Genomic DNA, 14812 nt, shown 5'->3' with positions numbered 1-14812 from the left:
TTAGTTTGGGCACGAAAAAATTAAGTCAGATACATTTTTAACGCACCTCATTCTAGAAAATTACTCAGAAAAGGCATTTTAGATAAAATGAGATAATCACCTGCAAATAATTTCAGGAAACCTGCTGATAGTAATAATACTGTTGTGAAGGCTTTTGCGGAGAACATCGATATTTTATGTCCAAATCTAGCAAATGAATAAAAAAAATCTATTATGTTGGTTATATTTTCCTTTGTGTGTGCGTGTATATATATATATATATATATATACATATATATATATATATATATATATATATATATATATATATATATATATATATATATATATATATATATATATATATATATATATATATATATAATTTAAGGAATGGAGAAAACGCATGTTATAATTGCATACTTTATGCAATTATAACATGCGTTTTCTCCATTCCTTAATTTTTTAAATATACTCAAATACCCAAAATTTCAAGGAGTTTCTACCTCAAAAACAGGAACTACACGACAGTTATTTTGTGTTCTTTGCTACCTTGGTTTCTATTAACCCATTAATTCTATCCGAAGAATTTTTATTCATTAAGATAGAAGAAATACATATAATTAAATATATATATATATATATATATATTTATAAATATCAATGTAGGTGTGTATATGTGTGTGTATGTGTGGCAACGGCTATGTTTGCACTCCAATATTTTCTATAAGCATAGTCACTGTCAAGAGCACAAAGACTTAATCACAGCACATATTAGTCGTGTACCTCATATCTAACCACCTCTTCAATCTGTACTTTCCAATCAGATGTCAAAAATGTAACCTGTACTGACGGAGCTCACTCTTTTTCACTCTCTAACAATTATGGCTTGCTCAACGTTTTGGTTCTGTGTCTCAATAATTTTCCTTCACTACATCAAAGATCTACTTGATGTCACGCTCAACATTGCACATGACGATATCCTTCATTCATTCCTTATCTTTCTCGCACGAACGTCATCTACATGCAGGCTGAAAACCTCATACTAAACCTGCAATGATTCTACGAATAAAGGCCACGAAAGCATCTTTCAAGGCGAAGGGGAATGCTAAGCTTTTCTCTTTCAACAACAAAAAAATTTTAAGCAATACCCTTATTGAGGAAGCTTTAGTGCATCTCACCTACTTAAACATAATATTACGCAACTAAAGCGCTCACGATTGCTCCGAATGCTACATCTCACGAGCGACATCCCGTAGAGAACAAATATATTTAACCCTTTATCATTTAAACCGGGTATATCAGGCCAAAATATTGTACCTGCTTTATGTCCAAGCTAACCAGATCCAGTCTTTCACGCTTATCCCTCATGATCATTCTAGAAATAAATTATCATAGCATCGAATTCTCAAAGCCCGAGATAATGCATGATTCATTTAAAATAATATGAATAAATAAGCATTATATATATATATATATATATATATATATCTTGTTCTAGGGCAACTGATACCAGGACAACTCATTCCCGGAAAACTCATATCGGACAACTCATACCTTTGATATTTAGGACAACTCATATAATTGATATCTAGGACAACTGATGTATAGGACAACTCATAACAGGGATAAATATTTTCTCATAAAAAAATAACCCACTTAGAGAGAGTTAAAATAAATAGGCAAGTTTTTAGTTTATAGGCGTAACAGTGATCGTTTAACTCTTTAACAATTGACTAGCACACTTAAAATTTCATAGTTCAGGCTAGTTACTGTTCGTCCAGCAAACAACTCACGAACGGTCGTCATTATTTTCAACGAAATTGTTTTATTTTTATATTTTGTACTTGTCAAGTCAGTTAGTTCTGTACTTATCAACTTTTCAACTGTTTTATAATTTTATTTAGCCCTCACAATGCAATATTATATTAAATCTGAGCGAGGAGCTAATAAACTTGTGGATGATAACAACTACGTATATAATTTTCACATACAGAATGCAGATAAATCAAGAAAAGTATGGCTAAGTGAAGTAAAGATGTGCAGAGCGCGCGTTCAGACGATGGCTGAGGAACACTTTCACAGTACGATGCGAATAAAGTGAAATCGAGAATTATTCTCGGTTCTATAAAAGCCAAAGCCTTGTCATCACAAGAGACCGCGAAAATTGTGATTGTAACAGAATGTTCTTCGCAACAAGATGAGGCGTTGGCTGAACTGCCAGCAGCATCAAGTTTATCACAAAGTATTCGTCGGTGGCGACAGTAGAATAGTAGTGCTCCCCCCATTCCACCAGAAAGTTATGGTTTTGATATCCCGCGAGAGTACTGCAAATTTGAATCAGGTGAAGTATTTTTGCAATATGATACTGGCGTAGAGGATAAGGGAAGATTGCTAATTTTCACCCCATCAACAGGGATGCCTGATCTTGTTAAAATTCGTGATTGAGCTGGTAATGGCACATTTAAAGTTTGTCCATCTATATATTATCAGTTATATAAAATTAGCTTTCAAGCAGGTAATTTGAATGTACCTCTTGTTTTCGCATTGTACCCAACAAGCTGCAAGCAGCATATGATCGGTTGTTTTCTCAGCTAGTTACTCTTCGCCCTGATATTCAGCCTAAAAGGTATATATATATGATGGACTTCGAAAAATCCCCCATGAATAGCCTTATTTCAAGATTTCCTAACATAGAGATAACTAGTTGTTTATTTCCTTTTTCTCAAAACCACTACCAAAAGCTTGTCGTGCTAGGTCATAAATATAATATAATATATAATACAGATATAATACAGATGAACTATTTCGTCTAAAGACAAAGTGCTTTACAGCACTTGCTTTTTTACCAGTGACTGATGTTATTGTCGCATACGAAGAACTGACCCACAACGATAGTTTGCCACCAGAATTCGTGTCGTATTTTGAAGTGACTTACATAGGACCCGAAAGAGGAAGAAGCGCTACAAGACGTCGTCTGGCTCCAGTAATTCCAATTGAAGTATCGACTATTTCAGAAGGGACTTCAACTGGCATGACTACAACTAATAATAGCCTTGAAGGTTTACATAATACCTTTCAAAATTCAGTTTCATTCCAATATCCGAATATCTGGACATTAATAAATACTCTAAAGTTGGGGGCAATTTGGGCACAGAAACAGAAAACTGATATATGTGCAAATAACACATATATTACTTGAATTCTTCCAAACTCAAGTAAAACGCAAAATGAAATATGACCCAACATGGCTCGGTGTTGTTGCTGCAAACCAAAACATCCTGGATCCATTTTTACTGACAAACACTCAAAATGCGTCAACTACAAATTCACAAAGGTTTCTTCTTTCTCTACTACAGCTTTTACTCACCGCAACTTTGTAGCGAGCTGCACAACCTCTTGATCAAAGTCTATTGGACACGCTGGATTACTCCCCGCTTATTAACTTCATTAATATTGAACGTATGTCACAATCCCCATACTAATGATGTCATCCACTACTTTCTTGCTAAACTGTAACCCTCTTTATTTCTTCGCCCTCGTTTTTTTTTTTTCTTTTCCTCTGCAGATACCTTCCTGCAAGTGTTCAAACTAAACATCAACAGCATATGAAGATTAACATTATCTAAACGCTAACATGAGTATCATCATTATCTAAACACCAACAGTGTGAGAACATCAACATCTCACCGGTCTTGGCAGGTATTGCAAATGCATTTAACTTTGTAAATTTTCCTATGAGGAATAGGTGTATATGAATGAACGCGTTAGAGTATATTTACATACAAATAAACTAGCATTATGCATGTATGTATGCAATTATATGTATAAAAAATACTTGCCTTTTTACTATCAACACATATAACAGAGAAGCGACTAGTTCAGCTACACTCATCATGAGAAAGTTGAAATACACATTTCCTCCCAAAGATTCGGACATGAAGTAAATACTGGAGAACGCTGTCATCTCAAAGAACCTCGAATTTAAAAAAAGAGAATTTATATTTCCGCTTTCCAAAATTAGATTTTAAGAATTTAATTACAGAAACAAAATACTATTTGCGCTCTCGAATGACTATAATTGGTACAAACTTTACAGTGCAACATTAAAATGACTTGCAAATATTTAGTTACAATTCTTCTTCTGTACCCCGAGTTCAAAACCTCTCGGTTGTATCGATTATGTTTTTCGTTCTTCAGAGTCAAAAAAGTTATAGAAAAACAAATGTTTCTGAAAGCTGAAGTGCCTTCCCATTGAGTCACATAAATGCGACAAATATTTTCATTTCTAGCATATTCTTCCGGAAACACAACCTGCACTGTTAAGTGGATCTTCCTACCTTTACGATAAAATAAATGCCAGTTATACAGGGTGTCCACAAAGTCTGGGTACATAGGGATTAACACATACTTTAAGAAATTATCATTTCTTATATTTAATTGTTTATGCTATGATTTTATTTACTCCATGTACCCAGACGTTGTGGACACCCTGTGTAATGAACTAGGAATATTAGATTGTTTTCTATTTCATTCTAAATTTCATAATATCTGCAATTATGAAAACCGTCACTGTTACTCACCAAGATTCACACGAACTCGTATCGACCACCATTTAGTTCTTAAACTCTGTAACCATTTGGAGGATAATAAATAAATTGCGTCAAGAAGATCACAACTTATTACAAGCAAAACTTCTAAGAGACCAGAAGTTTATTGCAAGCAATATTTCTAAGGAACTTCAACATATTGCGAGTATTAGTTCAAAGGAACCCCAACATATTGCAAGTATTACTTCTAAGGAACCCTAGCTTAAGCAATACTTCTAAGGGAACCCAAAATATTGCGTGTAATACTTCTATATCATATACTGTTTCTCAACACTATATAAATTGAAGTACAAAAACTATATACTCGAGATCGAAACGCAAAGTTGTATCATACATGAACTCTGCTCTACGTTCTGCTCCTCTGATATTGTCTATTTTGTTTTCTCTTTTACTGATAGACCAGAGAATATTTTCGATTACATGTACATTAATCATTTCAAATGTTGCTGCTGAGTCCAATTATAACTCACAAAAGAAATGAAATGGATACCTACAGAAATTAAAACACAAGGTACTGGCTACGATTACTCACTTTTAAGTCTGATAGATGATTATCTGCCAAATACATATAATATGAATTGTTGTTGTTGGCACTCCGTCGCTTACGACGTCGAGGGTTCCAGTTGATCCGATCAACGGAACAGCCTGCTCGTGAAATTAACGTGCAAGTGGCTGAGCACTCCACAGACACGTGTACCCTTAACGTAGTTCTCGGAGATATTCAGCGTGACACAGTGTGACAAGGCTGACCCTTTGAATTACAGGCACAACAGAAACAGGAAGTAAGAGTGAGAGAAAGTTGTTGTGGAAGAGTACATCAGGGTTCGCCACCATCCCCTGCCGGAGCCTCGTGGAGCTTTAGATGTTTTCGCTCAATAAACACTCACAACGCCCGGTCTGGGAATCTAAACCGCGATCCTATGACCACGTGTCCGCTGCCCTAACCACTGGGCCATTGCGCCTCCACATAATATGAATAGGAACGAAGTAAATATAAAATAAAGCGGCGAACTGGCAGAATTGTTTTACGTCGGTCAAAATTCTTAGCAGCGTTTCTTCCCGATCTTTATATTCTGAGTTCAAATCCCGCCGAGTTCAGTTCTGCTTTTCATCATTTCGTGGTCGATAAAATAAAGTACCAGTTATCTACTGGGACCCCATGTAATCAACTTGACTCCTTCCCTCAAAATTACTAACCTTGAAACTGTTGTGGTCACTTATGCGCCATAAATACTAGGTAACTGGCCTTATGAGAGCTGGGACTCAATGAAAACAATTATAAAATAAACTATGGATTATTGAAGGGTAGAGAGATTAAATAACAAAAAGAAAAATGAATGATCTTAAGTAGAATTAGGACTGAGAGGTCATTCCTTGTTTAGGTGCTATTTTAAGACACCTAAATTTAATTGTCCAGAATGTTCGAAATATATGTTTCTAGAAGATATACTATGAAGTAAAAGATCCCCTTTGGTCATGAATGACCATAGTATTGCACCGAGAAAGTTCCCCTCTGAGGCACAAGTCGGGGCAAGATTGTTTGTGGAATACCAGCAGTTGCCCATGCATACACATCCTCCCCTCTCCACAACACCAATGTTATCCAAGATAAAGGCAAAGGCCGTTACACCTTGGTGCCAGTGACGTCGCAACTAGTTTCTACAGCTGATTGAACTGGAGCAACGTGAAATAAAGTGTATCGTTCAAGAACACAGTACACAACCCAGTTCAGGAATCGAACTCACTACCTCATGGTTGCAAGCCGACGTTTTAACAGCTGAGCCATGCGCCTTCATACACAATAGAGTAAACGGTTTCTTATTTCTTTTTCGCTTATCACTACTACTAAGGCCAGAATAACATACTAATCTAGATTGCAGTCAGTTGTTAAAGAATTGACAAAAAAGCGTCATGTTCGAGGCGAAGCGCTGAAAGTTTCATTGGAAAGTTGACCAATGAAACAAAATAAGCCGTTTCCTGTTAAATCTTTTTGACTTGACGTGGTTTTTTCAGAAATTAAAATAAACTTCAGTCGATTTATCCAATTAAATTTATCCAAACTTTAAATATAAACACCATCTAAAAATCAATACTGAATTGGAAAATCAGATAAAATACATGTGAAAATATGTACAAACTATTTATTCAAACAGAAATAAGGTAATAGGTTTACTAAACTATTTTTTTTTTATTCGTGTTACGTAGTTTTTCATGTTAAGTCGCATGTCTTGAAACGAATTACCGAACGAAGTTGTGGTATGCCTGTATTAGTTTAATGAGTTGTTATTCACATCTACTTGCAGAGTTTTCTTGTGTTTCTGGGTTCTGTTTTACATTGCCAAAAATTCATACAGATAGCACCTTGTGAATAGATACCAGGGAAGTTTAACATGATTGGACTCCGTTATTTGTTTCAATCCAACACAGGCATTTACAGATGCTAGGCCTTACCGTCAATAAGCATCTCTTTTGGTGAGCGCACATCAAAGACTACATCATGTTGTATATGGTTCTAGCTAGTAATGACAGAAACATATCTAAGTTATATGAATTATCGAAGGAGAGAGGATAGAAATCGATCATGTTGATTTTAACACATTAGAACATAACTGAAATAAGTATATTTTCGTTATTTAATTGAAGCTTCCAAAAAGTATCGGTTATTTGTTCTTACCAGCAAAAGCAAATGGCTAGAGTAACTTTCCTTAGGTAGGTTGATTTAAAAATGACCATCATCAGGACAAACTTTGATTCTTCCTTCTCGTTTGATGTCAACGAGGGCTCGGGCTCTGTAACTTCTTTCTCAACGCTGGCTCCTGTGTGTTTAACTGTTGTATCATCAGTCTGAACTTTGGGATCGCTACCTCGGCTATCACAAAAGCTCTCATTCACATGACCGGATACTTCATGTAGTGACTTTTCTTTCAAAGCTATGCTCCAGATACGTTCGAAGTCAACTTTGTTTTGTTTAGCTGCCGTTCTCATAACTCTTTTAGCTTTCTTTATTTTAGAATTAGCGAACAACCATCGAATAGATTCCTCCAAGAAGCTAGAAATATACAAAATAAGAGATAATATAACAAAAGAGAGACATAACATTATGTTTGGTAAGCTGGTTGAGGTAGGTCGGCGATTTTCATCTCATTTCTGACATCTGCTCTATTCAGCGCTGTACAATAAACAATGAAATAACAATCTACCAAATTCTACTACTCTTAATGTATACTTTCATATAGCAAGATGCTGAAAGTTGCTCAGATTTTCTATTCTACTTATGAACTTTATGATTTTTAGTTACTAGAATTTTATGCTACTTGCTATAATATTTTATACATCGACGGAAATCAAGAAATGTTTAAAATTTTAAAATAATAGTTGAACCATTCAATAGCCTGTCTGACTCCGGGCTTGAACGTAGATAGATTGATAGGTATGTTAAAATTTGACTGCAAATGAAAAGGAACGCACGTGAACTTCATACGTAAACAAGAAGTGGTAGGAGGAACAGTGTAATGGAATGAGGAGAAGCAGGCAAAGTCGAGAGTGAGATGAAAGGAAAAGATGAAGGGAGAAGGGAGTTGAAGGATAAAAAAGGATTTAAGGAATTGAGAACTGAGGTAGGAATCGAAGGAAAAACGTTCATTTAATGCTGTCGGGGACATGGTGCCAAGTTTGAATATGGAATGTCGTTCTCTCTGTTTACTTGAGAAAGTTGAGCCATCGTGTGGGACAATGCTGCGCACTGATAAGTGAGCGACGAAAAGGTCTGTGGTGGTGAACAGGATGATGACAGGTTGGTTAGGCATATGTAGTAGTATGTTCGAATATGCTCCCAAAAGCGATCAGCAAATCGTTGCCCGATTTCCCCTGTGTAAAGGGCAGCTCAATGTTTGCATATAATGAAGTATATAAAGTTAGACGGTGTGCAACAGAAGTTCTTAGAAATATGATATTATGTCTTAGGGCCAGTGAAGATAGTATTGTTAATTTAGGTGCAGGTATTGCATTTCGGCAGCGCATTTAAGAGTGCCATCAGGAAACCTATGCTTTCACATCAAAACATTGAGAAAAAGCTGAACTGGTGCAGAGATCACAGGGGCAGGTAGACAGACCAATGGAAGCAAGTAGTATTCTCCGACGAGTCCAGTTTTTCTCTTTTCCCCACTGCAGGGCGTGTTTATATGTAGAGGCAGCCCAGGGAAGCTTTTAATCCTGACTGCTTTCTTCCGACAGTGTAGATTGAAGAGAATCTGTGATGGTTTGGACAGCCATTTCTTGGAATTCTCTTGGCCCCATCGTTGCCCTGCATGGTAGGATCAAATGTAATGATTATCTGAATATTTTGGGAAATCAAGTCCTTCTCATGGTCCAGACATTATTCCCTGATGGTGAGTGCAGCTTATGCTCCAATACACACCTCTCGTGTGGTTATGAGTTGGTATGAAGAGCATAGCAGTGAGCTATAAAATATAGAGTGGCCCCCACCTCAGATCTTAATATTACTGAGCATCTGCGGTGCATCTTGGAGTGACAAGTTAGAAATCGTTACTCTCCACTGTTGTATCTGCAACAGGTGGAGCAGGTTTTGCAGGAAGAATGGCTCAAGTTTCCTCTCAATATATATATATATATATATATATATATATATATATATATATATATATATATATATATATATATATATATATATATATATATATATATATATATATATATATATATATATATATATAGAGAGAGAGAGAGAGAGAGAGAGAGAGAGAGAGAGAGAGAGAGAGAGAGAGCGAGGAGCATGGCTTAGTGGTTAGGGTGTTGCAATCACGATTGCAAGATCGTGGGTTCGATTCCCAGACCGGCATTGTGTTCTAGAGCAAAGCACTTCAGTGCACGTTGCTGTTCGATCTATTTATCTAACTCGCTTAGTAATTATTAAGTGCGCCTAACCTCGCGTGTGCGTATGCTCACATTTTTGCTAATGCTTGTATGAGCATGTGTACTCGTGCCATGCTGCTTGCTCGAGGGCGTTTATACATCCATATCTGTTAACGGCTATTTTCAATACTTTTCTCGCTGGATTAAGTGTTTGTTTCCCTTTTTGTCTTCTGCAATTATATGTTTGGATCTTCTATATAAATGAAGAATTTTCCTCCGTCTAGCTATTTTTCTCTCTACAAAACGGAAAGTTCCGTTATGGAACAGTCATATGTATATATATCAACGGTCTTCTTTCAGTTTCCGTCTACTGAATCCACTCACAAGGCTTTGGTCGACCCGAGGCTAGAAGACAAGGTGTCACGCAACTGGATTGAACCCTGAGCCATGTGGTTGGGAAGCAAGCTTCTTACCACACACAGTTTCGGCTTAATCGCCGTTATTAGACAGTCTGATGACGCCAAGTAAATTGAAATTTCGAAATCACTGTCAATATGTTCCTTGTAAAAGTTAAACACATACACACATGCACACGCACGCACACACACACACACGCACATACACACACACACACACACACACACACACACACACACACATATATATATATATATATATATATATATATACAGACTGAGAAAGAGAATGAGTGAAGGGAAGAATGAAGAGAGAACGGTGCACATACGTTTGTTTATGCATACGTCACCTTTCTACAAAATTTATGCTTACAAAATCTCTATGATGCCGTATACTGAGAGAACAGCACTGAACAAGTAAAACACGTCCCAGTTATAATCTTTCAGTAAGTACGCTGTCCATCCCGGGAATGTGTTGGATAGGCTCCAAAATGCACTCATCATTGCACTCATTGTAATTCGCTTTCTTTTAGAGTATAGCTCGGGTACAGCAGTGAAAGTGGTAATCGTGTACGCCTGAAAAGGTATAGAACGTTGTTTTTTCTTTATTATATATATATATATATATATATATATATATAGTCAATCCAAACATGAACAAGCAAGAAAAAAAACACGAAAAAACAACGCGAGGACGTGGAATAAGTACAGTGTTATTGGACGGTCAGGAAAAGAAAGGGAAAGAAAGAGGATTTCACGTTTGGAGCTGAGCTCTTCATCATATATATATATATATATATATATATATATATATATATATATATATATATATATATACGAAGGTGGGCCGAAAAGTTCATAGGATGACGAAGAAGGAGTTAGCATACAATAATTAAACTTACCATGCATTAAATTCAATCTTTACTGATGCTAACTGCACTTTTTCTTTCAAGATAAACCCACATTGGATACTGAATTGAGAACTTGGAAAAGTATTACTAGACACATTTCGTGAAAATGGATAAAATTTGGCGCTGCGGTGTTATCAAATATCTGCAGAAAAATGAGTTAGCCCCAAGGACATTCATGCTGACGTGGTTTCTACATTAGGGGATGATTCTCCAGCTTTATCGACTTCGCAAAAGTGGGCCCCTAAATTCAAAAGGGGTAGGAGACTCAAGGTCCGTAAGTCCTGCCACAACCACCACCCATAAAGACATCGACCGTGTTCACCACATGGTGATGGATGACAAACGTTTAAATGTTAATCAAACGAAAGGGGTCCTGCTTCATCAGGACAATGCTCCTGTACACAAATCTGTGATTGCAAGGGCTGCTGTGAATGACTGTGGCTTTGGACTGGTTGATCATCTTCCGTATTCTCCTGATTTGGCACCATCTGACTATTTTCTATTCCCCAACATGAAAAAAACCTTTGGCTGGGAAGCAGTATCAGACCGATGATGAAGTCATATCTACTGTTGAGGACATTTTGGGGGGTCAGGATGAGAGCTTCTATACCACGAGAATCCAAGCGCTGCAACACAAGGGGAAGAAGTGTGTGAACCGCGGGGAGACTATGTCGAAAAATAAAACGTTAGGCCAAGTTCGGCCATTGCATCGTGGTCAGTGTATGAACTTTTCAACCCACCCTCGTAATATATATATACATACATATATATATATATATATATATATATATATATATATATATACACACACACATACACACATGTTGTTTACTGTTGGTGACGTCCTCTACCCATATATGTATGTATGTATGTATATATGTATGTATATATATTTATATATAATAATATTAGGGACAAAATCCAAAATTACAGGTAAAAACTCAATTAAAATCAATTTATAAAAAATTAAAATTAAATTGAGCTTTATAGATAAAATATATATAAAATATATAGTTTTAGGGAAAATAACCAAATTTCAAGAACTCATCGATGAAAATCCACTATCACATATAGAAAAATTAACAATTAAAAGCACAATAAATGAGTATAATATAAAGTAAAGTAAATATCATAAGATAAATATAATAAAAAGATTACACGTGTTTCATAACTAATTTTCAAATAGAAAGGAAATTTAAATCGATTAAAATCAATTGAAATTATCGAAAATAAATTCTATTCAAAAATATAGCTAATCGTCAGATCGTAAGTAGAACAATAATTAGATATATATATCTCAACCAACAATAAGTACCAAATGAATTAATATGAAATACTTATTCTATAAAGATAGAAAAATTATTAAAAATATCATAATATCAAAATAATAACCATTCAATAATCATCCCTTCATCCATTATAATAACATGTATATTATAGACAAAAAACATCTTACATAAATTATCATTGTTTTAAATTATCATTGTTTTAAATACAATTTGAACGAAGTTTAAGTTTAAAATAATAATGAAGATAAAATTAGTCCATATTTAACCGGTGTAATAGTTAAAGCTATACTATTTAAAGCTAAAGACGTTTATTTAGTTATAATTAAAAATCAATTGAATAATAGAAAAATACAAGATTATTTATTTCTACAAACGTAATAATAAAAATATGAATAAAAAAATTATGAATGGAAAAATTATGAATGAAAAAATTAGGAAAGAAAAAATTATTAAGAATAAAAGATTAAACTTTATATATATATACAAAGTTTTAATTTAAAAAAAACTTTAACGATATTATAAACAATAAAGATTAATTATTAATCAAATATTATTAATCAAAAATAATCGAAATTATATCAACACTATTCAAATCGAAGTTCTAATATTATGTTGAAATGAAACTATAACTTCTAAATAATTTAGTGTTAAATAAGTTATCTATTAAAAATAATCTATAAAGAACCAAATGAATAATATAAAAAACAAGAATACATATTATTTTCAAATAGTAGAAAATCTTTAGCAAAGTAAAAAACAGTACTTATCCATATTTTTCCGTAATTCAAACTGAAAACTAAGACGTTATCTAATAGCTATAGCGTTTTAAGCAAGAGGTCGCGCGAAAATACTACGTTAAAATAGAGAATAGAATACGAAAACATGAATGAAATAATAATACTTAAATAAATGAATGAAAAATTTAAAATTTATATAACTAACAACATAAAAAGAACAAAAAGCTATAGTTATCTTATAAAACATTAATAAATATTAAATTCTAATATATAATAAATAAATAATAATAATAGTCGTAAATTAAATAATATTATGAAATAAACTAAAATACTACTATTGATTTAGTCTTATAAAAATCTTAGTGTCATTGTAATATAAAACCTTAAACTTACTAAAATATTAACCTACCAATAAAAACAAAATATAACTACTAGAATAATTAAATAGGAAAAATTATAAATAAATACTCCAACATACGCCCTTATATATATATATATATATATATATATATATATATATATATATATATATATACTTACATACATATACAAATATACATACTTATATATAAAACATATAAACATATATACATACGAATATACAAAATAATATACGTACATACACACAACATACACACATATATACACATAAACACTAATAAAAGCATATACATAAATAAATACATACATACACATATATACATAAATACACACATATATATACATACATAATAACACATATAGACCGAAACATACACACTTCCATATATATATATATATATATATATATATATATATATACATAAATATATATCTACACATACACACATGTACCTACCTAAACATACATATAAAAACAAATACACTCATACACACATATAATAAATAAAGAATAGTATATATAAATACACACTCACCCTCCCATGCTCTCAAATATACATATTATATAGATACACATATACATACATATATACATATATATAAAAATACAAATATAAAATATACAGAGAAAAAACATGTATATACATATATATATATATATATATATATATATATATATATATATATATATATATATATATATATATATACATATATACATAAATATATATATATACACTTATATATATATACTTACTAATTTATATAGACAAATTACACACACTCACATATATACTTATACCCATATATATATATCTATATACACATTTACATAAGTACATACATATACATATACACAAAAATACTCATAACTATATATAAAAAAAACAAAAAAATATATATATATACACACAAATAAAAATTCACTCAAATAAATTCACTCACTCACACACACGATATATATAAATATACATCTATACTCACAAATACATATCTTTATACATACATGTAATTACAAATATACCCTCAACATATACAAACATATATAAAAACACAACACATATATTTAAACCTATATAAATACATACGTAAACATATATACATACACCTCAAAATATACATACATACTAACGCATATAGACTAAAACACACACACTCATATATATACATATACATGCATATACACATACCCATATAAACAAAATAAATAAAAAAATCATTAGCTAAAGTTTTTATATAAATAAAGTAGTTTATGTCTACATTTTATTTTTCGTTCATCAAAAGAATTAAGCAAATTATTATCCTTATGAAATAATATCTCTTTAAATTCATTATTACATAAATTACAAAAGTTATTACCTATATGATAGGATTTAGCTTTACAAACTATCTCCCATTTTAAAATATAGTTAATATTTTTAGATTTAAGTTCCCAAATATATTTACTGAGGCGAGTAGAATTAATCAAATTTCTATTCTTAAATGAGTGCATATGTTGAGCTACACTTAATTTAATTTTATTAGAAGTCGATCCTATATAAATCTTATTTAAATTATAACCATTATGTTTATTTTCATTCAATAATTTCACTATACATTTATACACTACATCTTTCA

General features: G+C 32.8%; 1 protein-coding gene across 1 annotated transcript in view; it reads right to left on the bottom strand.

The window, feature by feature from the left end:
* Positions 1 to 14812, bottom strand: part of LOC106869206 (organic anion transporter 3) — a 43741-nt gene that overhangs the window by 9499 nt on the left and 19430 nt on the right. Inside the window, exons 4-7 of the mRNA XM_089359617.1 lie at positions 10251 to 10453; positions 7264 to 7638; positions 3822 to 3956; positions 101 to 186 (exon numbers count right to left, since the gene is read on the bottom strand). Coding sequence (XP_089215743.1) covers positions 101 to 186; positions 3822 to 3956; positions 7264 to 7638; positions 10251 to 10453 — 799 coding nt within the window. The remainder of the gene's footprint in view (positions 1 to 100; positions 187 to 3821; positions 3957 to 7263; positions 7639 to 10250; positions 10454 to 14812) is intronic.

Source organism: Octopus bimaculoides, chromosome 11 (genome assembly GCF_046866305.1).
Source record: "Octopus bimaculoides isolate indiv1 chromosome 11, ASM4686630v1, whole genome shotgun sequence".
Classification (NCBI taxonomy): domain Eukaryota; kingdom Metazoa; phylum Mollusca; class Cephalopoda; order Octopoda; family Octopodidae; genus Octopus; species Octopus bimaculoides.
This window is presented reverse-complemented; position numbering and strand designations above follow the sequence as displayed.